Raw genomic sequence first — 24916 nt, 5'->3', positions numbered from 1 at the left:
TGCAGGCCAGTCGCTTAGGTAGCAGTAGGCAGGGTGGAGAAGCACGCCTACAACCAACTGTTTAAAAACATTTCTGTCAACAACCAGAAGCTACCTTTAACCAGTTGGTTTTCTACATCACTTTTCAAGTATTTCAACTTCAGGGTAGTCCGAAATCGTAGTCGTCGAGCTTGGAAAGAGGGGAGGCTACCAGCGAGAGGCAGCTTTTAGGCTTGGTGGAGAGGGAAACACTCGCTATATCCTCGGACTGAACATGGCAATGTCCCTCATCCAAGCCTGCCGCAGTCTAGCTCTCTCAACATGGCTGCTATCCTTTTGCTTCGTTCATTTGCTGTGCCTGGACTTTACGGTGGCGGAGAAAGAAGAATGGTACACCGCGTTTGTCAACATTACTTATGTGGATCCCGTGACTTCAGAAATCAAAACAGAGAAGACTGAGTGTGGAAGATATGGCGAGCACTCCCCCAAGAAAGAAGCAAGAGGGCAAGTGTTGATGCCTTTGCTTTTGCAAGAGAGACAAGCTTGCGACCCGAACGCTAAGTATCCCCTGCCTTATCAAAACAATGCTTGGATGGCGTTGATAGCTGCAGGGAATTGTACATTCAGAGATAAAATTCGCAACGTCGCTGCACTCCACAACGCATCTGCAGTCATAATTTATAACGTGGGCTCCACTAATATCAACGATACCATAACAATGCCTCATCAAGGTAAACTACACTTTCGGGAGAGAAATGCATCATACTCATCAATCTTACATGACTGTATGCGATGCACTGTATCACTTGTATGAGACACTGTACTTGTCACTGTTGTGACTTGGTGACAGTTTACAAGTGCTCTGCCCTCTTATCATGTCGTTATGGCAATGGCACACTGTTTTAGGCTGTTGAATACTGGCAATGCATTCATGTCAGTAAGCAACAAGCTCAAAACTGTCAAACTCACTATTATATATTGAACTAATCAACAAAAAAGCACATTGTCCACAGAACTAGATTTTGGATTGCAGGCCTACTTGTTAAGGGAATGGGCCACTTGTGTAAAATATATATGTTGATATTATGCTGCATAGCCCATGCATGAACTCACCATGACCCTCTGGGAGTTGTATCCACCCAGCTCGTATAGACTATTGATGCATGTTTCCCTGACTGCATTGGGATAGTTCATCAGTCAAGCTCTGATATCCTACACATTCCCTATACATTTTTAGCCTATATCTAATTTGAATGCATATCTAATTCTCGCTGATTCTGAACTGGGCCAAATGTTGAGTCAGGGGTTGGCATGGTACTGGCTCAGACCAGGCTGAGGCTGTTGTGTAAGCTAAAGAGTTCTCCTGTAAGCAGCGTTACCAATACAGAGCAAGGGGAACAACTACTAGAAGGCTCAGAGCGAGTGACATTTGAAACGCTATTAGCGCGAGCTAACTAGCCAGCCATTTCACTTCGGTTACACCAGCCTCATCTCGGGAGTTGATATGCTTGAAGTCATAAACAGCGCAATATTTGACGCACAACGAAGAGCTGCTGGCAAAACGCACTAAAGTGCTGTTTGAATGAATGTTTACACGCCTGTTTCTGCCTACCACCGCTCAGTCAGATACTTAGATACTTGTATGCTCAGTCAGGTTATATGCAACGCAGTCTAGTCTTCATATACGGTACCTTGGAAAGTATTCAGACCCCTTGATCTTTTCCACATTTTATTACGTTACAGCCTTATTCTAAAATGTATTACATATTTTGTTTTCCTCAGCAATCTACACAAAATACCCCATAATGAGAAAGCGAAAACAGGTTTTTAGATTTTTTTGTGCAAATTTATTACAAATAAAAAACACCTTATTTAGATAAGTATTCAGACCCTTTGCAATGAGACTCAATTGAGCTCAGGTGCATCCTGTTTCCATTGATCATCCTTGAGATGTTTCTACATCTTCATTGGAGTCCACCTGTTGTAAATTCAATTGATTGGACATGCTTTAGAAAGGCACACACCTGTCAATATATGGTTCCACAGTTGACAGTGCATGTCAGAGCAAAAACCAAGCCATGAGGTCGAAGGAATTTTACATAGAGCTCCAAGACAGGATTGTGTTGAGGCACAGATCTGGGGAAGGGTACCAAAACATGTCTGCAGCATTGAAGGTCCCCAAGAACACAGTGGCCTCCATAATTCTTAAATTGAAGAAGTTTGGAAACACCAAGACTCTTCCTAGAGCTGGCCAAACTGAGCAATCAGGGGAGAAGGGCCTTGACAGAGCTCTAGAGTTCATCTGGAGATGGGAGAACCTTCCAGAAGGACAACCATCTCTGCATCACTCCACCAATCAAGCCTTTATGGTAGAGTGGCCAGACGGAAGTCACTCCTCAATAAAAGGCAAATGACAAGGTTCTCTGGTCTGATGAAACCAAGATTGAACTATTTGGCCTGAATGCCAAGCGTCACGTCTGGAGGAAACCTGGCACCATCCCTACGGGGAAGCATGGTGGTGGCGGCATCATGCTGTGGGGATGCTTTTCAGCGGCAGGGACAGGGAGACTAGTCAGGATTGAGGCAAAGACAAATGGAGTAAAGTATAGAGAGATCCTTGATGAAAACCTGCTCCAGAGTGCTCAGGACCTCAGCCTGGGGTGAAGGTTCACCTTCCATCAGGACAATGACCCTAAGCACACAGCCAAGACAATGCAGGAGTGACTTTGGGACAAGTCTCTGATTGTCCCTGAGTGGCCCAGCCAGGGCCCGGACTTTAGCCTGATCGAACATCTCTGGAGATACATGAAAATAACTGCAGTGACGCTCCCCATCCAACCTGACAGAGCTTGAGAGGATCTGCAGAGAGGAATGGGGGAAAAACTCCCCAAATACAGGTGTGCTGAACTTGTAGCGTCAAACCCAAGAAGACTTGAGGCTTTAATCGCTGCCAAAGATGCTTCATAAAGTACTGAGTAAAGGGTCTGAACACTTACAGTGCCTTGCGAAAGTATTCGGCCCCCTTGAACTTTGCGACCTTTTGCCACATTTCAGGCTTCAAACATAAAGATATAAAACTGTATTTTTTTGTGAAAAATCAACAACAAGTGGGACACAATCATGAAGTGGAACGACATTTATTGGATATTTCATACTTTTTTAACAAATCAAAAACTGAAAAATTGTGCGTGCAAAATTATTCAGCCCCCTTAATTAAGTTAATACTTTGTAGCGCCACCTTTTGCTGCGATTACAGCTGTAAGTCGCTTGGGGTATGTCTCTATCAGTTTTGCACATCGAGAGACTGACATTTTTTCCCATTTCTCCTTGCAAAACAGCTCGAGCTCAGTGAGGTTGGATGGAGAGCATTTGTGAACAGCAGTTTTCAGTTCTTGCCACAGATTCTCGATTGGATTCAGGTCTGGACTTTGACTTGGCCATTCTAACACCTGGATATGTTTATTTTTGAACCATTCCATTGTAGATTTTGCTTTATGTTTTGGATCATTGTCTTGTTGGAAGACAAATCTCCGTCCCAGTCTCAGGTCTTTTGCAGACTCCATCAGGTTTTCTTCCAGAATGGTCCTGTATTTGGCTCCATCCATCTTCCCATCAATTTGAACCATCTTCCCTGTCCCTGCTGAAGAAAAGCAGGCCCAAACCATGATGCTGCCACCACCATGTTTGACAGTGGGGATGGTGTGTTCAGGGTGATGAGCTGTGTTGCTTTTACGCCAAACATAACGTTTTGCATTGTTGCCAAAAAGTTCAATTTTGGTTTCATCTGACCAGAGCACCTTCTTCCACATGTTTGGTGTGTCTCCCAGGTGGCTTGTGGCAAACTTTAAACAACACTTTTTATGGATATCTTTAAGAAATGGCTTTCTTCTTGCCACTCTTCCATAAAGGCCAGATTTGTGCAATATACGACTGATTGTTGTCCTATGGACAGAGTCTCCCACCTCAGCTGTAGATCTCTGCAGTTCATCCAGAGTGATCATGGGCCTCTTGGCTGCATCTCTGATCAGTCTTCTCCTTGTATGAGCTGAAAGTTTAGAGGGACGGCCAGGTCTTGGTAGATTTGCAGTGGTCTGATACTCTTTCCATTTCAATATTATCGCTTGCACAGTACTCCTTGGGATGTTTAAAGCTTGGGAAATCTTTTTGTCTCCAAATCCGGCTTTAAACTTCTTCACAACAGTATCTCGGACCTGCCTGGTGTGTTCCTTGTTCTTCATGATGCTCTCTGCGCTTTTAACAGACCTCTGAGACTATCACAGTGCAGGTGCATTTATACAGAGACTTGATTACACACAGGTTGATTGTATTTATCATCATTAGTCATTTAGGTCAACATTGGATCATTCAGAGATCCTCACTGAACTTCTGGAGAGAGTTTGCTGCACTGAAAGTAAAGGGGCTGAATAATTTTGCACGCCCCATTTTTTCAGTTTTTGATTTGTTAAAAAAGTTTGAAATATCCAATAAATGTCGTTCCACTTCATGATTGTTGTTGATTCTTCACAAAAAATACAGTTTTATATATTTATGTTTGAAGCCTGAAATGTGGCAAAAGGTCGCAAAGTTCAAGGGGGCCGAATACTTTCGCAAGGCACTGTATGTAAATGTGATATTTCCGTTTTTTTTTTAATATAAATTTGCAAAAATTCTAAACCTGTTTTTGCTTTGTCATTTTGGTGTATTGTGTTTAGATTGTTGAGGGGGAAAAAACAATTTAATCCATTTTAGAATAAGGCTGTAATGTAACAACATTCTGAAAAAGTCAAGGGGTCTGCATACTTTTCGAATGCACCGAATGACTGACGTGTGTGTGTGTGTGTGTGTGTGTGGTTGCCCACATGCGTTTTTGAGCTTGGCTACACTCCTTTGTCTTTACTGTAGCTCTGTTTACTGAGACAGATCGTGTTAATGGATTGAAACTAAACAAACCATGTCTGTCTTAACACAACCTGACTGTGCGACTGGTTTGACGACGTGCTGTAAAATGTAGCACCCTCCTTCACAATGGGCTGACAGGCAGTGCATAACCTATCACCCTGTTAGCACGCTGCCAAACTGCATTAGCCTGCTGCAAAAGCACTGACACACCTCCTCCAACCAATACAGAGTGGTGTCTGTCTGTATGGGCATCCAAGCTGTGCAGGTGATCGGGTTGCATGAGGGTTGGCATCAATGGAATGGTTACCATTGCTGACGTTTTGCCTTCTTTTAACTGACGATTACGCCATGTGGACTAAAACAGGTCATTACATTCATATAAACCCCTTTGTTCACATTCACTGGCAGTCTCTGACAGATTCCAAGCCCTATCTGCATCATCTCCTGGACTGGACAGTGACGTGCCTGCATGCTGGCTCCTAATGGGGTAGTGAGGAGAGATGATGGAAGGCACTACCAGATGCCTCAGACAAATGGGGCCAGCCGAGGAGAGGGGTTTGGGGGGTGGGTGGCCACCCCTGGCAAGCTCTCTGAGACCCCCATTGGGTCCCTCCCTGCTTGGCTGGCACAGCCCAGGAGATGTGTCTGTTAAGGCGTCAGCATTCTTCAGCTCGGCCGGCGCCGAGCTCGGCTAGGTGAACCGAACAAGTGTGCTTGTATACTCCCTTAAAAGACCCTCGCTTGAAAAATTATTAAAAAGCGTTGATGGTATTGTTTGTCCATTTTGAGAAGCCGTAGCCAGTATACATTTCTTCAAAATAGGTAAATTAATCTAAAATAACTCAAGAAATCTGTTATTAATTTTGAAGTTTTTTGCTGATGGGATCTTAGTCTTGCAATTTTACATCTAACTAAGATGTTTGCAGTATTTGTCTCTTATTTTTTTGCATGAAAAACAACAGACTTTATTGAAGAATTTACTATTATTGACCAATCACCGACAGAGGGGCGTAGACTTCGGCTACTGACTTCGGCTTGCCTCAAAAAAAAATAATTGTATGCCTGAACAACTGAAGTGAACAAAAACATCACAAAAAGTCGGCATTATATATGCACTAACTCTTCCAAACTATTTTGTCTGGGAAGCATGTGGATACTAGCCACACCACACACAAACCCTTCCTGCTGAGAGGGTACAGCGGGCCGGCAGTCCCTGGGTACCTACGGAAAAGAGGAGACTATGCTATTTCTGGGGCTGCTAAGACTCATACTCCCAGCCCTGAGACGAACAGACAGAGAAGGGAGGGGGTGGGGGGAGAGAGAGAGAGAGAGCAATGATGAGGGAAAGGGGGACTAAAAGAAAGCGAGAGGAAGTGCCAACAGAAGTGGACTGTATCGGCCAGGGTAACCGAGAGCCAAGAATCTCGTTCTCTCTCTCTCATCTTAATTAGGTTGGCCCCACCTGTGACAAAGAACGCATACAAGGCCTTTTTGTATGAGAACTCGGACCTCTATGTGGACAGGACACATGAATCCTATCTTTATGAAAGACTAGACATTTGCAGTCTGGCTTTTATATGGAGGGAGAGCAATGAGCATGTGGAGGACATTTTCTGAGAGCTGGAATTAATCACTAGATTTCTGTACGTGGCTCCCTCCCTCTGCCTGACCATGTTTTTTTAGGCAGTTGTTTTGTCGGCTATCTTGGCTATGCAAATTTCAGTGGCTACATGTATGAATTCTTTTATATTTTTATGCACATTTTTGCTGGACAGACTAACACTGTTGATATTGAATAAGGATTTGTGCTGTTTAATTACAGCTAACCAAATACTATTATCCACTACACAGCAGGTTATGCTGCCCTCAAGGCTGCTAGCAAAAGCTAATCCTCAGCAGCAATAAACAGGTTAGCGCCCTTCCTCTAAAAATCAACTCTAAAAAGCTCACTCGCTCTCTATTCCACCTGGCTTGCCTTATTATGCACCATCCTGGCTGATTATGCACCATCCTGGCTGATTATGCACCATCCTGGCTTATTATGCACCATTCTTGCTAAAGGGTGTCCGCAAAGAGGAGAGATTTTGGTCCAGTTCAGGCTCTGTCGGGCCATCGGTTGATATTACACACTGCTTTGATTTTTAGAAGCAGCTATTTACGTTTTCTTGTTCTTTCTCTCTTTCTAAATGAAATGGATTCGCCAACTACTTGCAGACAGTAATGATAAAATGTGTATAACATCTTGCACCTTGTGGAATATCTTTGTGTCTGTATTCTTGTCTCCTTCATCTGGGTTGTAAATTTCTAGCCTGGTCCAAGATCTGTTTGTAGTGTCTTGCCAACTCCTATGGTTATTGACGTGACTATGACCATAGGAGTTGGCAAGACAGCATAAACAGATGAGGGACCAGTCTATGTAATCCAAAATCCCACCCAGATGGTAAAGATGGCTAAAACCTTGAGTCTACTCTGCACTACCTACTTAAGATCTCATACTTAACAGCTGAAGCATGGCCAGTGTGCAAAAGCAGCTTTGCAGATGTAGAGCTTTGGCAATGTGTTCCCTTACCATGGCCATATTGTTCTCGAGGCGCATAGAGGTGAAGAAGTTAATCCACTCCTTGAGGCCATGTGTTGCTACTAATCTTTTGGCATCCATGTTGGATTGTGCCCTCATGTCCAGATGTTTTTTTTTTATTCATCAGTTGAGGGGTATCTGGTTAGGTTAGCAAGCCCATTGTTTTTTTTAAAGCTGTGTAGCGTTTGTCAGGATGTAGGGCTCAGTGTTAACATAATAGTATTAGCAGCCGTGAGATCTGTTTACCGTGCACACACAGCCTTGTTTTTCTGTCGGTGATTGTGCCGCTGATTGCATTAGGAGTGGCTACCCTTAACTGTTGCTGCTGCAATGCTCGCTGCTAATTCAGCCAACTGTGTCTGTGTGCGCGCTTGTTTGCATATAGGCCTATATGTGACGTCCTTGGACCTAATGCATTGTGCCTTGTTGTGTGTAAACCCTATATGCAGGGTAACACAGTAGCCTCCGGCCTACTACCCATTGTGCACTGTTACATCACAATGTGATTTAGGCCCCGTCTATGCCAGGACATTGGCTCCGGAGCTCTTCGTTCCTGATGCGCTTATTTCATTAGACCACTGTGTATTATTAGATTTAGTCTAGTCGTTTTAGTTTTTTGGAAACAATTAGGCCATCTGAAGCCGAAAAAAGCACACCTTGCCAGTAGCCCTTTAACTTCCGTTTCAAGACCATACGCCTTTGAGAAAAAAGCTTCAAGACTGTATCTTTTGGACCCATACGAAGAGTTGGGCTAGTAAAGATTATTATTATGTAGATTATCTATTGATCTGCTCTCCTTTCTCTCCATAAACCTGTGGCTGTATACGACGAACTAGTTACATATGGAGATTTATGAGCATAATAATGCATTGCGCCTTTCCCATATGAAATGTGTGCTGTCCATGGGGGATCAGTCCCTGCGTCACACACACATACCTCAAGGTTTATTTCCAGGACCGAGTCATGAAACTGGGCGCTATGGCGACTGACCGAGAGTACAGAGAAACGAGTTGTATTCTGTCTCCAACCATCTCTTCCCTCTGTCTTTTTACCACCCTCTTCCACCCACTCTAATTTGACCTATTCTCACTGTTAGACCCGTACAGATGTGAGTCATGCAACCCTGCCAAGGAAAATTAGCATGCCGTATCCCATAGGCGGAGTGTGAGTTTCACGTTTGGGGAAGCACATTTTCACCTGAAAAAATGCACCTTTTATAATAAATCATTCCATGCATCATCATATTTGCAGACTTATGTAAAATAGCCTACTATTCCAAATGTGATGTTGATTGGATAGTCGTAATTTAAGCTAATAATATAACTTAATCATTGAATGCATGGCTGTAGGCTATATCAGATACATTTCTTCTTTCTTTGCACAGGAACATCTTGGCCTTTTATGAACACATGTCATGCAATTCTACTACACTTTATATGACTGGAGACAATAGCAGAATATTTTTTTAGTACGACAAAAATGACAGAGTAGCCTACTCTGCTGACACTGACAAACAGATCAATTAAAACGATGTTGTCTGATCCATCTAATCGTCCTATGAGAAGGGTAGACACATACAATTATGAGGTTCATCTAACCTGGAGGAGGAAATTATTGTCCAAAAACTAACTTTCAAGTAGCACATACCCAACCATGAAAGAGTGAATATGCCCACTCACCGGGAATATGACTGAAACTTTCGGCTGGTGCTATTAAGAAAGGCTATACTGTTCACTCAATTAAATTGAGAATTTTGATTACTAAAAGACAGATTAGTCTTTTCATTGTCTTTTCTTTACAGCAATAGACATTTGCATTCCAAATGATGTTTTCCTTCAATTGGATTTTGAAATATTGCGATATGCCTGGCTGGGCTTCTACTTTTCACTGACATTCGCAACTCAACAATCATCTATGTGGCTATTTGCCAGGCGCGCTGTCCAAATTGCGGCGCCTTCTGACTGTAGGCAATGCATTTTTAACATTTTTATTTCACCTTTATTTAACCAGGTAGGCCAGTTCTCATTTACAACTGCAACCTGGCCAAGATAAAGCAAAGCAGGGCGACACAAGCAACAACACAGTTACACATAAACAAACATACAGTCAATAACACAATAGAAAAGTATATATACAGTGTGTGCAAATGAGGTGAGGTAAGGCAATAAATAGGCCATAGTGGCGAAATAATTACCATTTTGCAATTAAACACTGGAGTGATAAATGTGCAGAAGATGATTGTGCAAGTAGAGATACTGGGGTGCAAAGTAGCCTGGGCGCGAACCCAGGGACTCTGATGGCACAGCTGGCGCTGCAGTACAGCGCCCTTAACCACTGCGCCACCCGGGAGGCCATATGTGAGCTAATTTGACAGCTGGTGCTTAAAGTTAGAGAGGGAGATATGAGTCTCCAGCTTCAGTGATTTTTGCAATTCGTTCCAGTCATTGGCAGCAGAGGAAGGAAAGGTGGCCAAAGGAGGAATTGGCTTTGGGGGTGACCAGTGAAATATACCTGCTGGAGTGCATGCTACGGGTGGGTGCTGCTATGGTGACCAGTGAGCTGAGATAAGGCGGGGCTCTACCTAGCAAAGACTTATAGATGACCTGGAGCCAGTGGGTTTGGTGACATATGAAGCGAGGGCCAGCCAATGAGAGCATACAGGTCGCAATGGTGGGTAGTATATGAGGCTTTGGTGACAAAACGGATGGCACTGTGATAGACTGCATCCAATTTGCTGAGTAGAGTGTTGGAGGCTATTTTGTAAATGACATCGCCGAAGTCAATAATCGGTAGGATGGTCAGTTTACGAGGATCCACAGCTTATATGTTTTTAATGAAGCTAATCTGTGGCCAACTCATGCTTTCTGGTGTAGTAGCTTATTTTGAATTATTTTATGAATATCTGTATCGACAGGAGTAAGATAATTAGGCTATATAATTTTGCCAATTTATTTTAGGGGAAGCTTAGCTCTTAGCTCTGTCGTATGGCAATCTTTTGGCGGTTTTAAATCCGCATTTGTTAGTGAATATATTTCCATCTCTGGAGTAAAGTCCAATGTTCCTTTTCTAATCCAGAATTCATTAGTGAGTGGGTAGACTCAGTCATCCATTTTTGAATGCCTTGCTGCTTGCTTTGTGTCTTTCTTTGGCTAAAAGTTTTGCAGCTACTTTTATTTCTTCAGTCACAGCTTTTTCCAACCTGTTTTTGTCTGTTCTGCAGTGATAATATGGTGTTGCTAGGTGCCAACTTTCCTCTCTCTTTTTTTCTTTCTCTCTCTATCCATCCCCAGGGTATGGTGATATAATGGCCTTGGCCACTTTCAGACCTCCGCCGGGTGCCGAGGGTATCCCACAATGCCCTGTGGCTGGCGGGCTGCCTGGGCGGCGGTAGTGGCAGAGTGAACGAGCATCTCCTTTAGAAATTACTGATAGATGGAGTGAAAAAGTGAAGCACCCTGGGGCTTCTGTGTTCCTGTGGCTCCGCACAGACGCCACGGTAACAAGGCCGCAGAGTACTAGAGGAAATGATGTCACCGAGTTCCATAGGCTAATGAGTCACTTAGGCCCTTGACGACACAGACATCATCCCACATCAATGTGTGGCTGCAGATGGAGTGTCCATGAAGTGTAATCTCTTGTCTGGGATTTTAAACCACTTAGACACCTCTGATAGGCTATACTTCCTATCTATCACTCTCAACTCACCTCCCAATGCTTCAGTCAGTGGTTAAAGTGTGTCTGTGTCCGATAGACAGGTAGGCAGTACATACTGTAGCTGCAAGTTAAGGCACTCAGTCTTGCCTCGCTGAAGCTTTTTGGCCTGCATCTTATGAACGTGAATGGCGACCATTTTGAAATCTTGAGGGGAGTCGATTGTGTTATTTAGTGTGTTAGCTTAGGACTTAGCCTACTTGAAGGATATTTTATCACTGTAATTATAATTTTCTGTGTGAAGAAAGGGTATATTGAAGCTCTAGTATCTTTTGATGTGACGGTTGAGGATTGTGTGAAGTGTCAGGTCACAGGCCATAGGGAGAGGGGCTAGATGAGAGGTGAGGATGAGAATAATGTCTGGTGGGAGGCCCTGTCAGAACTTGCTAGTTTCAACTCTGAAAGGAGTTAACTGAAGTGTTAAAACACAACGTGTTAAAGTGGAACTTCTGTTGTCCATGACCTTGATAACATTCAACTCAACAACCTTCAACTCTGTTGTGAAAATGTGTAAAAATATCCTTGATGGTTACAATTGTACACTATTGACTATCTGGTGGTGTGAACTAATGGCTTTGCTATGAAATTATGTTCCCTTGTAGAGTGTCTGGGGGGTGTGTGTTGTACTTTGTTTGACCCTAAATGAGCTACCGATCAAACCGTTTTAGTGGCAGCTGGGCCTGACCTAATTGTCAATTGGACTGTGTTATCAAAGCGGTCTGGTATTGTGACACCAGGGATGTGAAATGTTCAAAACGTTGCTGATAGAAATGTCAGCTAATGAATAGAGCTGATATGATTCCTTACTCTGTGACAGACAAGTCATTTCTGTTCGACAGATACAGATTTGTTCTAAATCTGTAACGTTTACTCCCTTCTGAACAGGGCCACAGGGCTCTGACCCAGACATGGAGAGTCAGGGGTTTTGTTTTGTTAGCTCTGCGTCCTGTCTCTGCCTGAATGAACTCCCAGTAGGCTAGCCTAATGCTAATTACTCACTGTGTTCTACAGACAGTGTTCTGTGAATACAGGTTATTTATAGTGTAGCTCAACCCTGATACACAATAGGGGTCTGATACCTCCACAGAGAGGTTTAAAATCCCATACAAATGAATGGGATCTAATGAAGCCACAAAGGAGCAATTAAAGAGCCACATGTTGCAGATCTCTGTCCCATACAAAAAAAATATTGGCACATGAATATGGATGTGTAGGTTGTCTCAACAGATCCTTTATTAACTTTCTTTCCAATGAACTACAACATCTTTACAGTAGTTGGTTGGATACATTTTGTAGCAGCTGACAAAGTCTTGACTTCCTACCAGCCTGGTGTTCTAGAACAGAGCAGAGAAAATGTCTAAACGGGCCTCTTGGTGTTGTGTGATTTAGAAAATACAGTGCCCATCTCCAAGAGGCCCGTTTAGACATTTTCTCAGCTCTGTTCTAGAAATGTCTCCCTTTTGCAACTTTTAACAAACCGGATAAATATTTGATTGACTTTAGCAACGACTGCTCTTCTTTTTGTTCACCTGGAAATTCCTATTCCAACAGGTACGGGGGATATCGTGGCGATCATGATTCCGGAACCCAAGGGTCGGGAGATCGCTGCTCTACTAGAACGCAACGTCACGGTGACCATGCACATCACCATAGGAACGAGGAACCTTCAGAAGTATGTGAGCAGAACGTCGGTGGTGTTTGTCTCCATCTCCTTCATTGTCCTGATGATCATCTCCCTGGCATGGCTCATCTTCTACTATATACAGCGGTTCAGATACGCCAACGCTCGCGACCGCAATCAGGTACGGTTCACTGTACAGCCACATTAATGTAGTCACTAACGAGTCTACATACAGGGGGTACTGGGTTAATGTGAGGAACATAGTGAGTGTAGCATTGTAACCAACCGTCTGAAGGGATTATAACATTAAGACATGGTTGGTAATGTCATCCTACTGTATTTCAGTGTGTTGTCTCTGATCACACACAGGTTGTCTGCTACTATATACATGGGGTACAGGGTTAATGTGAGGAACATGGTGAGTGTAGCATTGTAACCAACCGTCTGAAGGGATTATAACATTAAGACATGGTTGGTAATGTCATCCTACTGTATTTCAGTGTGTTGTCTCTGATCACACACAGGTTGTCTGCTACTATATACATGGGGTACAGGGTTAATGTGAGGAACATGGTGAGTGTAGCATTGTAACCAACCGTCTGAAGGGATTATAACATTAAGACATAGTTGGTAATGTCATCCTACTGTATTTCAGTGTGTCTCTGATAACACACACAGGTTGTCTGCTACTATATACATGGGGTACAGGGTTAATGTGAGGAACATGGTGAGTGTAGCATTGTAACCAACCGTCTGAAGGGATTATAACATTAAGACATGGTTGGTAATGTCATCCTACTGTATTTCAGAGTGTCTCTGATCACACACAGGTTGTCTGCTACTATATACAGCGGTTCAGATATGCCAACGCTCGTGACCGCAACCAGGTATGGTATAACCGTAATGACAGCGTAAACTAGCAGTTTGACCACAGTATGAACATACTTTTTCGATATCTATATGTAGAGCAGTTGCTTTTCTCTGAGGTGACTCGTCTACTCTAAACCTTTCCCTGCTTTTTCCATCCAGAAATGAAGGCCAAAATTAAAAATAGCGCGACAGCTGGGTTTGCTAGTGGAAACCTGTTGGACCGTCAACCGTGTAGTCCTGTTGGACCGTGTAGTCAATGTACACACTCTGGCCCACACTCTTACAAAAAAAAGATGCTATCTAGAACCTTAAAGGTTTCTTCGGCTGTCCCCATAGGAGAACCCTTTGAAGAACCCTTTTTGGTTGCAGGGAGAATTATTTTGGTTCCAGGTAAAACCATTTGGGTTGCCCTTTCTACAGAGGGTTCTACATGGAACTAAAAAGGGTTCTTCAAAAGGTTTTCCTATGGGGACAGCTGAATAAACTTTTTGGAAACCTTTTTTCTAAGATTGTCCGATGTTGACACAAATGTCACAGACAACAGCATGGGTTGTCAAGGGGAATGGGCACCATGGTGACAATTTTGAGATTTTTCATACCTGCTGGAGTTGAATTATGATTCACTCCAAGAACTCGCCAGGCCTGAAACCACAAATCTGTTCTCTGTTGATGTCACAATGACTTTCCTTGATGATTGATTGAGAGCAGCTGTGGGCAGTGGCCTGGTCTGAGGCAGTTCTTTTCCACAGTGAGAGTAGACCTAGATGACGAGGGTTAACAGCCTACCTTTCTCTCAATGTCTCTTAGTATTTATCTATCATCCACTCAAATCTCTCCCTTACTCATGCATTTAGCTCTCTATTGCTCCCTCCCTCTCTTTTTCTCTCTTTCCCTTTTTTCATACCTTGCACTACTCAGTGACCTGACTCGGCCTGTGTTTTCTGCTCTGGTCTGAAACAAGGGGTTAACCGTCAGCTCAGAGACGCTGCTATGTCAACATCACTAAGCGACTGTTCATCCTGCCGCGTTAAAACATTACACAGCCTCTCAGAACGTCTCCTTCAGATCTATTAACCATTTATATGGTCCACCATGGTTCAGATGGAGACAGTGCATCTCAGGCCCTTTCTCTAACCTTGAAACGTGTCCCTTCCTTGTCTTGTCAGTGGTTATTGGATATATAGGAAATTCCAGACATTCTTTTCTCTCTTTTGGGTTGCCAGGTTGGGTTGCTTATCTTTCCCCCACCTTCTTTGTTGTTCTTTGATCTTCTATGAGCAGAGACGTCTCGGAGACGCAGCCAAGAAGGCCATCAGTAAGCTCCAAGTACGAACCATCAGGAAAGGAGACAAGGTACACCTGGCTGCGTACCTTACCAACCTCTTTTATGATGTTGGATAAATGTGTTACGAAGGTTGTTATGAGTGTGGCAGTATCATTCATAAAGGTTTCATGGAGGGGTCATGAATGCCTTATGTATAGACCCTCTTCAAGTAAAGTGTTTCCAAAACCACCTATTTAAGTAGCAGTGATATGACCTTGATTGTAGGGTTCTAAACCGAAGCGAACCGTTTCTCCACGCTCCTGCTAAGCGCAGTATTTGGTAATGAACTTCCATCAGCCCAATGATAATGACCGACTCGTTTTTATTTTGTGTGTGTGTGTGTGTGTGTGTGTGTGTGTGTGTGTGTGTGTGTGTGTGTGTGTGTGTGTGTGTGTGTGTGTGTGTGTGTGTGTGTGTGTGTGTGTGTGTGTGTGTTTAAATTTTCATTAATTAATACACGCTGCAATGGCTTTTGATCCGCTCTGCTTTATTCACCTTCCAGGAAATGAAAAGGAGACTAGACAACCAACCAAATGTCTCCTGTGTGTTTGGTGTTCTAGGAAACGGAGTCTGACTTCGACAACTGTGCTGTGTGCATCGAGGGCTATAAAGCGAATGATGTTGTTAGGATATTGCCGTGCAGGTACGACAGCCTCTCCCATTTGTTAGTGTAACTAGAGAGAGCAGACACATTGACACCCATTACTATCATTGTCTCCTATAGATCATGTGTTGCAGTAGGTCTATTGGGAATGATTGGTAGTCATTAATATGCCACAATAATTTACTGTTCTGTACCTGAGAGCATATGTAGAGCATGGTGAGTGATGCTATGTTACCAAGGAGACAGTTACTACGGATGACATCATCAAGGCTGTTCGTGTGTGTGACTCTGTCCTCAGGCACATCTTCCATAAAAGCTGTGTGGACCCCTGGCTTCTGGACCATCGGACCTGTCCCATGTGTAAAATGAACATCCTCAAAGCGCTGGGAATACCAGTAAGGAGTTTCTGTCTTTCAACATCTATCCATCTCTCTTTCATTCCCAACCCTGATCCTGGAGAGATTCTATTTTTGGAAAGTGTTTTTGACGTTTATATTTGATTGATTGATTTCAGCCCAACTTTGACTGTGGGGGTGACATTCCGCCAGACTATGAGATGTCAGTGGGAGGCCCGCCCACCAATGCAATCACAGGGGCCAGTGACATCACGGTGAACGGGGAGGAGAGCTCGGTGGTGCTGGACACGGTGGACATGGACAGGACTATAGGGCTGCCTCAGGTCTACCACGACGCCCACGAGACACTACCACAGGCTGGGGACAGCCGACACATCGCCAGCAGTGAGTATAGACACACACCTATGCACCTACACACACACACCTACACACACACATTTGCGTATCAACACATACACACATATATACGCATATACATGTTACACACTCTCTCACACACACCTATGCTTTGGTTCCATCCCAGCACTAACAGAACTTCTTCAACTAACCTGTACTTCCTCAACACAAACCAGTGAACTCACACCAGAACACTCCCCCATACCTGTCATGTTCAGAGCTGTGCTATGGTGGGATACAAGATGAGTACTGTATTCTGAAATAGACCACAGTGTCCTCTCTGTCTCCACCAGAACAGAGAGTAGTTGCTCTCTCTAACAGACCACAATGTCCTGGTTCTTCACATGTGCGTCCACAACAACACCCTATTACCTAGATAGTGCACTATTTTTGACCAGGGGTCATAGGGCTCTAGTTAAAAGTAGTGCACTATATAGGTAATACCGTACCAATTCAAATGCAGCCTTGTACTGGCGTGGCTTAGCTAGTCCAGGGCTGCTGTACTGGCGTGGCTTAGCTAGTCCAGGGCTGCTGTACTGGCATGGCTTAGCTAGTCCGGGGCTGCTGTACTGGTGTGGCTTAGCTAGTCCAGGGCTGCTGTACTGGCGTGGCTTAGCTAGTCCAGGGCTGCTGTACTGGCGTGGCTTAGCTAGCCCAGGGCTGCTGTACTGGCGTGGCTTAGCTAGTCCAGGGCTGCTGTACTGGCATGGCTTAGCTAGTCCAGGGCTGCTGTACTGGCGTGGCTTAGCTAGCCCAGGGCTGCTGTACTGGCATGGCTTAGCTAGTCCAGGGCTGCTGTACTGGCATGGCTTAGCTAGTCCAGGGCTGCTGTACTGGCATGGCTTAGCTAGTCCAGGGCTGCTCTACTGGCGTGGCTTAGCCAGCACAGGGCCAGAACTAGGCCATCAGCCACCTGCTTCACTGTTCCCTGAATCCAGTCCCTGGCCAGAGAAGGAATAGTGCTCCCTTTTTTCAAAGTCACAAGCTAACCCAAATGCATTGGCATGGTTTACATACGTAGCATCAGAGTATGTTTTAAGGTTGCCGTGCTTGCCATTAGCAAGTTATTATGATAAAGGCACTACAGCACTGAGCCATTGATAGGCACATTGTGTTTTTTGAGTTAGCCTGTTTGTTTAACAGCTGGTTAGCACATGGAACTTATTAGGGTGTGTGTGTGCGCGTGTGCGTGCGTGCCTGCATGCAGTCGGCCCGGAGAGTGGGGCAGGAGAGTGTTGACGCTGGCGTGGCCCACTTCCTGTCCTGCCCACCGTGCTGAAATTCCACCTGCAGTTGGCGGGGCCTCCGACCAAAACGCTCGCCTCTCGAGTCTCTTGTGCCAATGGAACAAGTTAATGCTGCCTTTGTGACAGCGTCTTATTAGCTTCCTGAGGCCTCTACTGTACCTTAAAGACCTGGTAAACACTTTGGACAGCGTCAACCTGCTAAGCCCCTTCAAAACATTAGAAAACTAGGGAGAACCTTGTACTTTTTTTTATCCCTCCCTCATTCCCATAACACAAGCCGACTTCTTGCGCTCCCATGAATGCCAGTCAATGTTCTACCTTCAAGGTAGTTGAACACTTTTTACATGCCTGTATGTCTTTCAACTGTGCACAGCTTGCCCCCTTTTCGAGCCTTGGCATTGCTTGTCACACCTACCTTTGTGTTAAATATGAGCTTTCTCGGTTCCATCCCAGAGCGTATTCAAAATCCCCCACCTGCTGTTTATTTTAAGCCCCAGGATGGATCTGCGATGTCAGGGAGAGTGATTTGTGGGTTGCGCAAAACGCAGAGCCCAATCGGGCTGAGTCATTGCTTATGGAATGGCACGGCAGTACTGCCACTCTAGGCCTTTAGCCTTATTGTAGTCTGGCTATCACCAGCACGATAGCTTACTGCAGTATAGGCAGTAAAACAAACTTGCCGCGCACTGAGGGGGATGGCATTTGGGGTAAGGAGAGAGAAAGCTCCAGGACCATATTCACAGTGTCTTCGAAATAGGAAGGCTGTACATATAATGGTATTTACTACGATCTAAACTGCAAAACTGATCCTAGATCAGTACTCCCCTCGAAGAGTAACGCAGTATGTCTTAGGGGTACACTACTAAGTAGGAGTTAGCCAGCTGACTTTGATAAACAACCAGAAATAACAGTTCCTTACCAGTCTCTCTCTCTCTCTCTCTCTCTCTCTCTCTCTCTCTCTCTCTCTCTCTCTCTCTCTCTCTCTCTCTCTCTCTCTCTCTCTCTCTCTCTCTCTCTCTCTCTCTCTCTCTCTCTCTCTCTCTCTCTCTCTCTCTCTCTCTCTCTCTCTCTCTCTCTCTGTTCCTCACCAGTCTCTCTCTCTGTTCCTCACCAGTCTCTCTCTCTGTTCCTCCCCAGTCTCTCTCTCTGTTCCTCACCAGTCTCTCTCTCTGTTCCTCACCAGTCTCTCTCTCTGTTCCTCACCAGTCTCTCTCTCTGTTCCTCACCAGTCTCTGTGAATAGCAGCTGGCATCACTTAGAGCCTGAACTCCTGCTGCTATGCCAGAGCCTTTCAGGACACACCTTCAGACTCCCTGCCCTCTCTCTCCCCCTCTCCCTCCCTCCAAGCCTTTATATAACCATGACAAAATGCAGCCATGGACAGATAGGATTGAACTGTTATATATTAGTATTAGGTTGGCATTTACCTCCTTGAGGATGCAGCTCATGTTTGGTGCCTGCTTGCAACTTGTATGGTTGTAAAATTGGTTCCACTTTCACTAAGTAATTCAAATAGCTTATGCCAGTGTATTTGGAAATGGATGATGTGTAATTAACACACACACACACACACACACACACACACACACACACACACACACACACACACACACACACTGTTTAGTTCTGTTGTGTTGGTTGTCAAGTGAGACTCATTATCAGCCCGTCACACAGTCTGTGTTCTTCCTGCATCAATTAGCTGGGAGTTAATGGGAGTTCTGTTGTTTGTTTGTCGCGGCGCTAACTAGCTCACGGTGCCGCCTGACAACCGCTCTGAGATGAAGGATCTGATCTATCCGTGTTCTGCTGAATTGCCGTGTTGCAGTGACAGATCGCGGTGCACGCCATGCCCGCCAGCGTAAACACCGAGCGCTGTCTGTTAACTTATTACGGTTATCCTTCACTTTGGACCGTGCTACAGCATGTTGCCAAAAAAAGGCCCGATTTGCTGCAAAGTGGGACAGGAGTGGTGTTAGTCCATAGAGAGCATATGTGAAGTAGATTGATGGTCCCCTGTACTTCTCTAGTTGTTTTCTATTCATCTGACTGTGTAGCACTGCTATCTCCTAAGGCCGGGTGTAGCGCTGCTATCTCCTAAGGCTCTGTGTTGCGCTGCTATCTCCTAAGACCTGGTGTCGTGCAGTCTGTCTTTAGTCAAGTGGACATCACAGCACTTACAGAGCAGTTTACATCTTGTCAGGTTTCCTACTATGCCCTCATCAGTCGCCTCATCTTGTCTCTGCTACTGCACATTAACTGCCATTTTGGGTCCATTCAGGTTTACCTGTATCACCCTCTCTTTTAAAGGTGACCACCATGTTGTGTCTGTGCTGACCGGTCTCTCTCTCCCTGCAGGTGAGCACCAGCCCCCGCTGAGCAGCGACTCGGACACCTCCCTTATCTTGGCTGTGGAGGTGGGTCTGTCCGACATGGAACTCTCCCTCGGGCACGACCGTGACGAGGTCAAGTCCTGAGCCAATCAGAGCCAAGTAGGAAGGAAGCTCCCGGGTTCGACATGGAGATGAGAAACGGGGCCTGGCCCCCTGATGGGAGGTAGTGGCTCCAAATAAATAAGAGACAAACAAGCAATAGAACCCATAGCAGTGCAACGCACCTATCTGTCCCCACTGCCTCATCTACAGGTTCCTCCTGTCCTGCCTCCCTTTTCTGACTACTGTCACGTTCAGTCGCCATGGAAACCAGGCAGCCAATCACAGCTCTTGTCATTAGCCTCTGGACTGGGGGTATAGTTTAGCACCTCTGTTAGTTGTCTCCATGTCACCATCACTTTGACTCTTTGGACATGTGACATTTTGATTTCTTTCTACGAGATCATCACTGCCAATGTATTCCAGAATGAAACACGGAAATCTTTACACCTCGTTATAGGAATATCTATTTATACTGTATATGGTCAATATAAGCCTCCTGCAGCATGGGCTTTGAGTGTCATAAACAGTTAGTGCGTGTTCTGAGTGACCAGCATTTACTTGTGGTAAACTTGAAGCTGATGTTTTTTGACCACCTCTGCTTGAAATAATTTCCATAACATTCAACGCTGTTGGTATTGTAGCATTTATACTATGCACATGTTGTCAAGAATTTCTGAATATCCGATTTGTTAAATTGCATCCTTATCCTTAATTTAGGGGTCTTTAGGACCATCGTTTATTTCCACTTCTGAAGTACTGTACACCATGTGTTGTGGGGACCAACTACGAGTTTGTTTTACCACACCAGTTGACAATCACAGCCCACGGTAATGGAGATTTGCAGTGATGACGTCAGCTACAGCCCTGTGTCAAACTGCTAAAGCTTTATTAGCACCGCCAGTAACACGGCACAGGAGGCGATAGTAGTGGCTGTTTGTTCCGTTTTAATGTCATGTCATCTCCCAGTCGAGCCACCCAATAGCATGTGGTGAAATCTTCTGTTCCCTAACATAACGTGTGTCTGCAGTGCTGTGCATTTGCTCTGTGCCAAGTTCTTGCAGTTTTAGTTTTTTTGTATTGATGTTGCTTCTGTTTCTAGAAGCCAAAGCAAGATGGCATTGTGGGTGTTGTTGAGTTCACCCATTGGTTGGATAGTGAAAAGCACATCGAAGTTGTCTGTTGATAAAAGTAAATGACTTTTGACTATATCTGAACTCGGTGTATTAGATAGCCCCTAGTCTGAGACATCCCAGACCTAGGGCAACCGCACTAGTATGCTGGAACATTGGTACATTGTGGGAAGCAACTGGCCCATCTAGAGAGACTAGATAGCCCCTAGTCTGAGAAATCCCAGACCTAGGGCAACCGCACTAGTATGCTGGAACATTGGTACATTGTGGGAGACAACTGGTCCATCTAGAGAGACTAGATTGCCCCTGGCGAAGGAATACCATGCATTGGTTGTGGCTTTGGTTGACTGTGAATTCATTATGAAAGAGTTGACTAAACCCTGTTGCAGATAGTTTGTACCTCTTAGTCATTTCTTCTGAGGATAAAACTTTTTTTTCTTCCTATGATGAATTTCAAAATGGCAGTTTTTTTTGTACATTCGTCGTGTAGGGAAACGAAAGTCTGACGAACAGCATTTATTTTAGTATGAAAATAAGTTTATTTTTGTAAGAAAAAGAAAATGGAGGTAAATGTTTACAGTCCAGGAGAAATGGAGTAGAGAGAATATTTGCCTGGTTTCAAGAGCTCACTGGTAATGCTAATGCATTTTGAATTACATGTATTAATTCATGGTTTATGTCTTTCCTCCCCCGATTTTAATTACTGCTCTGTAATTGTTTCAAAGGCCATTTTTTATTTGAGTTTGATTCCTGTCTCTTTTGGAGTTCCCTCAAGGTTCTCAACACATTGATTTATTTTACAAATGTGTACTTTCATCCTTAACATATGATAATCTTATATTGCTTTAGTATGCAATTTAGATTTGATTTTCAGGCTAAAATCTGTATGAAATGGCACAAGGCCACTGTTGTTATCGAGCATCTACTGCGTTTCTCTTCCTTACTATGTGTTCGTTCATTTAATCATTGGTTCCTTTAGGCCGCCAACCAATCAACAACCAATCAACTCCCAGTTATGTAAGAAGTTCATATTACCCATATTCCCCCCTGTCCTTGTCAATCAGAGAAGGATTACAGAATCTATGGGAGAATGTTGAAATCTCCCACGCTCATGCATTAGGTACATCTGTATGCCCTCCTAGTGTGTCAGACTCCTTACATTTAGCTTTGTTTTGCAGTATCAGTTTGTGAAATACACTACATCTGTGTGATTAATATTGCATAAGCGTCATAAATGCATATTTAATCAATCGATTGAATGGAGACTGAAGAGCGATGCATTGAACATGGCTCAGTTAAAAGCATATTCTTCCCACTTTTTGCGTTCCAATTCTCTACACTTCTCACTAAGTGTGCACACTTAAAGTAATGGATTTTATAATGGTGGAAACGCCCTCCAGCCAATGTTTACACCAATTTAGTGCTTCTAAATCAGTGGTGAGAACTGCACGGTATGGGAGGATGGGGATTTAAGTGCTCCACCATAACTCATGGCATCCTTGGCCAGAATACTATAGATCCATTAAAATATGGTATGGTAGCCTCATCTAGCCTCTCCACACACAGCTCTACAGTTGTTACTATGGGCTGAGGGCCCTAGAAACAACTAACAGCGTTTGATTTCCCTCTGGGGGTTGGTTTCACACACACACACACACAACACCACACAGTTTCCATGTGCCCATTTGTTTGTATTGCACAGGGGGACAAGATAAGAGGAAGCAATTAAGCTCGGGGGGCATTTTGAACCAGAGGAGGGTTTTGATAGATGCTGATTGTACTGTGTGTGTGTGTATGCGTGTCTGACATCTTCACTTGTGTGAAGCCAGAACATTTAAAAGCCTTTAATTGCTTCCTGTTTCATGTCAGGGGTCGTGTTTAATTGACTTAACTTCCTGAAAGGTCATTCTCTCATTCTCAAACTTATTCTAACAACTCTTTTTTTTAAATTTTATGACCATGAAGAAGCAATGGCCTTGATTTGAACGTAATTCGAATGAATATCTGTTATATTCGTAATGAACACTTGTAGAAACCGGCATGTTCTTCCAAATAAAGTAATGAATGCACATATTATAGTCTTATAGTAGGTTCTTGTTTACCCCAATGATGGTATAATTATGTCAGGTATACATAAAATGACATAATAGAAACTCATCATTTAAATATAGCTTTTAGTTCTCTGTCTTTAACTGGTTGTGTACTACCTAGAATGCACTTTTTCACATGAAGGAGAGTTCTGTATACTACAACGAAATTGCACAAAACATCTTTTGAATACGGTTGACCTTAAATGCGGTTGACAGTTGACACGACCATGTTTTTAAGAGAGAGGGCTACAATATTGGGAAAGGCACATGACAATTGTCACTGGATGTGTGCTGTTTAAGAGTCTGTGTTCTTTTATCTAGACTTGTATACCAGCTGAGGATTTGGGGAATGTTACAAATGTTGTATGCTATATCTAGCAGAACTCTACAGTATTGCTATTTTGTAATATAGAGAAATATGTAAATATTTTTGGCAGTGTTAATGATATACAGTACAGTTCTATAGTACAATGTTGCATGTGTGTCAGTCAATGATTGTGAGGTACAATACATTTTATTGCAAGTTTTTCCAACTGTGGTGAAGCTGTCTGGTTTCTATTTCGTTATTGTCGATCATGTTTATGTCAACCCTCTCTGATACCGTTAGGGTGAGCCAATGCTATTGAGATTATTTATTCTGACACGATTCATTGGCCAATATGTAAATGACCATCATATGTTCCAACGATATAAGCTGGTCTCTGCTGTATCGTTACGATATGCACACTAGCACACTACAATACATGGCCAAAAGTATGTGGACACACCTTCAAATTAGTGGTTTCTGTCACACCCATTGCTGACATGAAAGGTTATTAATAATTTACGAGGGAGGAAAATAGAACAAAGAGAGACGGTGAGAGAAAGAACTTTGATTTCATTGTTTGGGGAGAGGGCCCGAGAAATCGGTGATGAGAAAGTCAGAGACTCAAAAGCTCAAGCCAAGAGTGGGACAGACGTCTTTCCAGAAGGCCATTGGTTTTTATTGTAGGAGGAATCGGCATATATTCAAGCAGTGAAGTCATGATGTTCTAGCGGGGGAGAGATGTCTCACTCTCCAACGCCACCCACCTTCAGCCCAACGACAATAACACGTACTCCGTGACAAGCCGACAGATGTGCTGCTAGGGTTGGGGTTTGTTCACAACAAGACAGGCGTGAGGGAGAGAGGGATGAGAGAGAGAGAAAGAGGTAGTATGAGAGTTCTCAACCAACCCAGTGAAAGAAAGAAACAAATTGGATTTGTTGGAAAAGAGGGAGAGAGGGTTCTTTATAGAAAGAAACATAGAAAGATGGAAGAGGACTGGCCACCCCTCGGAGCCTGGTTCCTCTCTACGTTTCTTCCTCTGTTCCTGCCTTTTCTGGTGAGTTTTTCCTAGCCACTGTGCTTCTACATCTGCATTGCTTGCTCTTTGGGGTTTTAGGCTGAGTATCTGTACAAGCACTTTGTGACAACTGTTGATGTAAAAAGGACTTCATAAAACAAATTGGAATTTGATTGATTGAGATAGAGAAAGAGAGTCCACAATCAAGAAATTGGATTTGAGAAAATACAAGCTAGGAGAAAAATTAAGGCAGAGAGGGATGGAGGGAGAGACAGAAGAGTGAAAGAATGAGCAAAACAGCCAATTTCACACAGAGACAGAGGATAGAAAAACAGAGTGACAGTTGGAAAGCGG

General features: G+C 43.9%; 1 protein-coding gene across 3 annotated transcripts; it reads left to right on the top strand.

Annotated features, from left to right (window-relative positions):
- Nucleotides 1–23767, top strand: LOC139419036 (RING finger protein 150-like). 3 transcript variants are annotated; one of them, XM_071168892.1, is made up of 8 exons: nt 1–710; nt 12719–12969; nt 13619–13675; nt 14940–15011; nt 15543–15625; nt 15885–15981; nt 16101–16326; nt 19941–23767. In XM_071168892.1, the coding sequence occupies exons 1-8, from the start codon at nt 254–256 to the stop codon at nt 20057–20059; spliced, it is 1362 nt and encodes a 453-aa protein (XP_071024993.1). In that variant the 5' UTR covers nt 1–253; the 3' UTR covers nt 20060–23767. The 3 variants fall into 3 exon arrangements, with proteins under 3 accessions (XP_071024993.1, XP_071024992.1, XP_071024994.1); XM_071168891.1 differs by having other exon boundaries at nt 13598–13675; XM_071168893.1 differs by lacking the exon at nt 13619–13675.
- The last annotated feature ends 1149 nt before the right edge of the window (nt 23768–24916 follow it).

The sequence above is a fragment of the Oncorhynchus clarkii genome, chromosome 10, assembly GCF_045791955.1.
Source record: "Oncorhynchus clarkii lewisi isolate Uvic-CL-2024 chromosome 10, UVic_Ocla_1.0, whole genome shotgun sequence".
NCBI lineage: Eukaryota > Metazoa > Chordata > Actinopteri > Salmoniformes > Salmonidae > Oncorhynchus > Oncorhynchus clarkii.
This window is presented reverse-complemented; position numbering and strand designations above follow the sequence as displayed.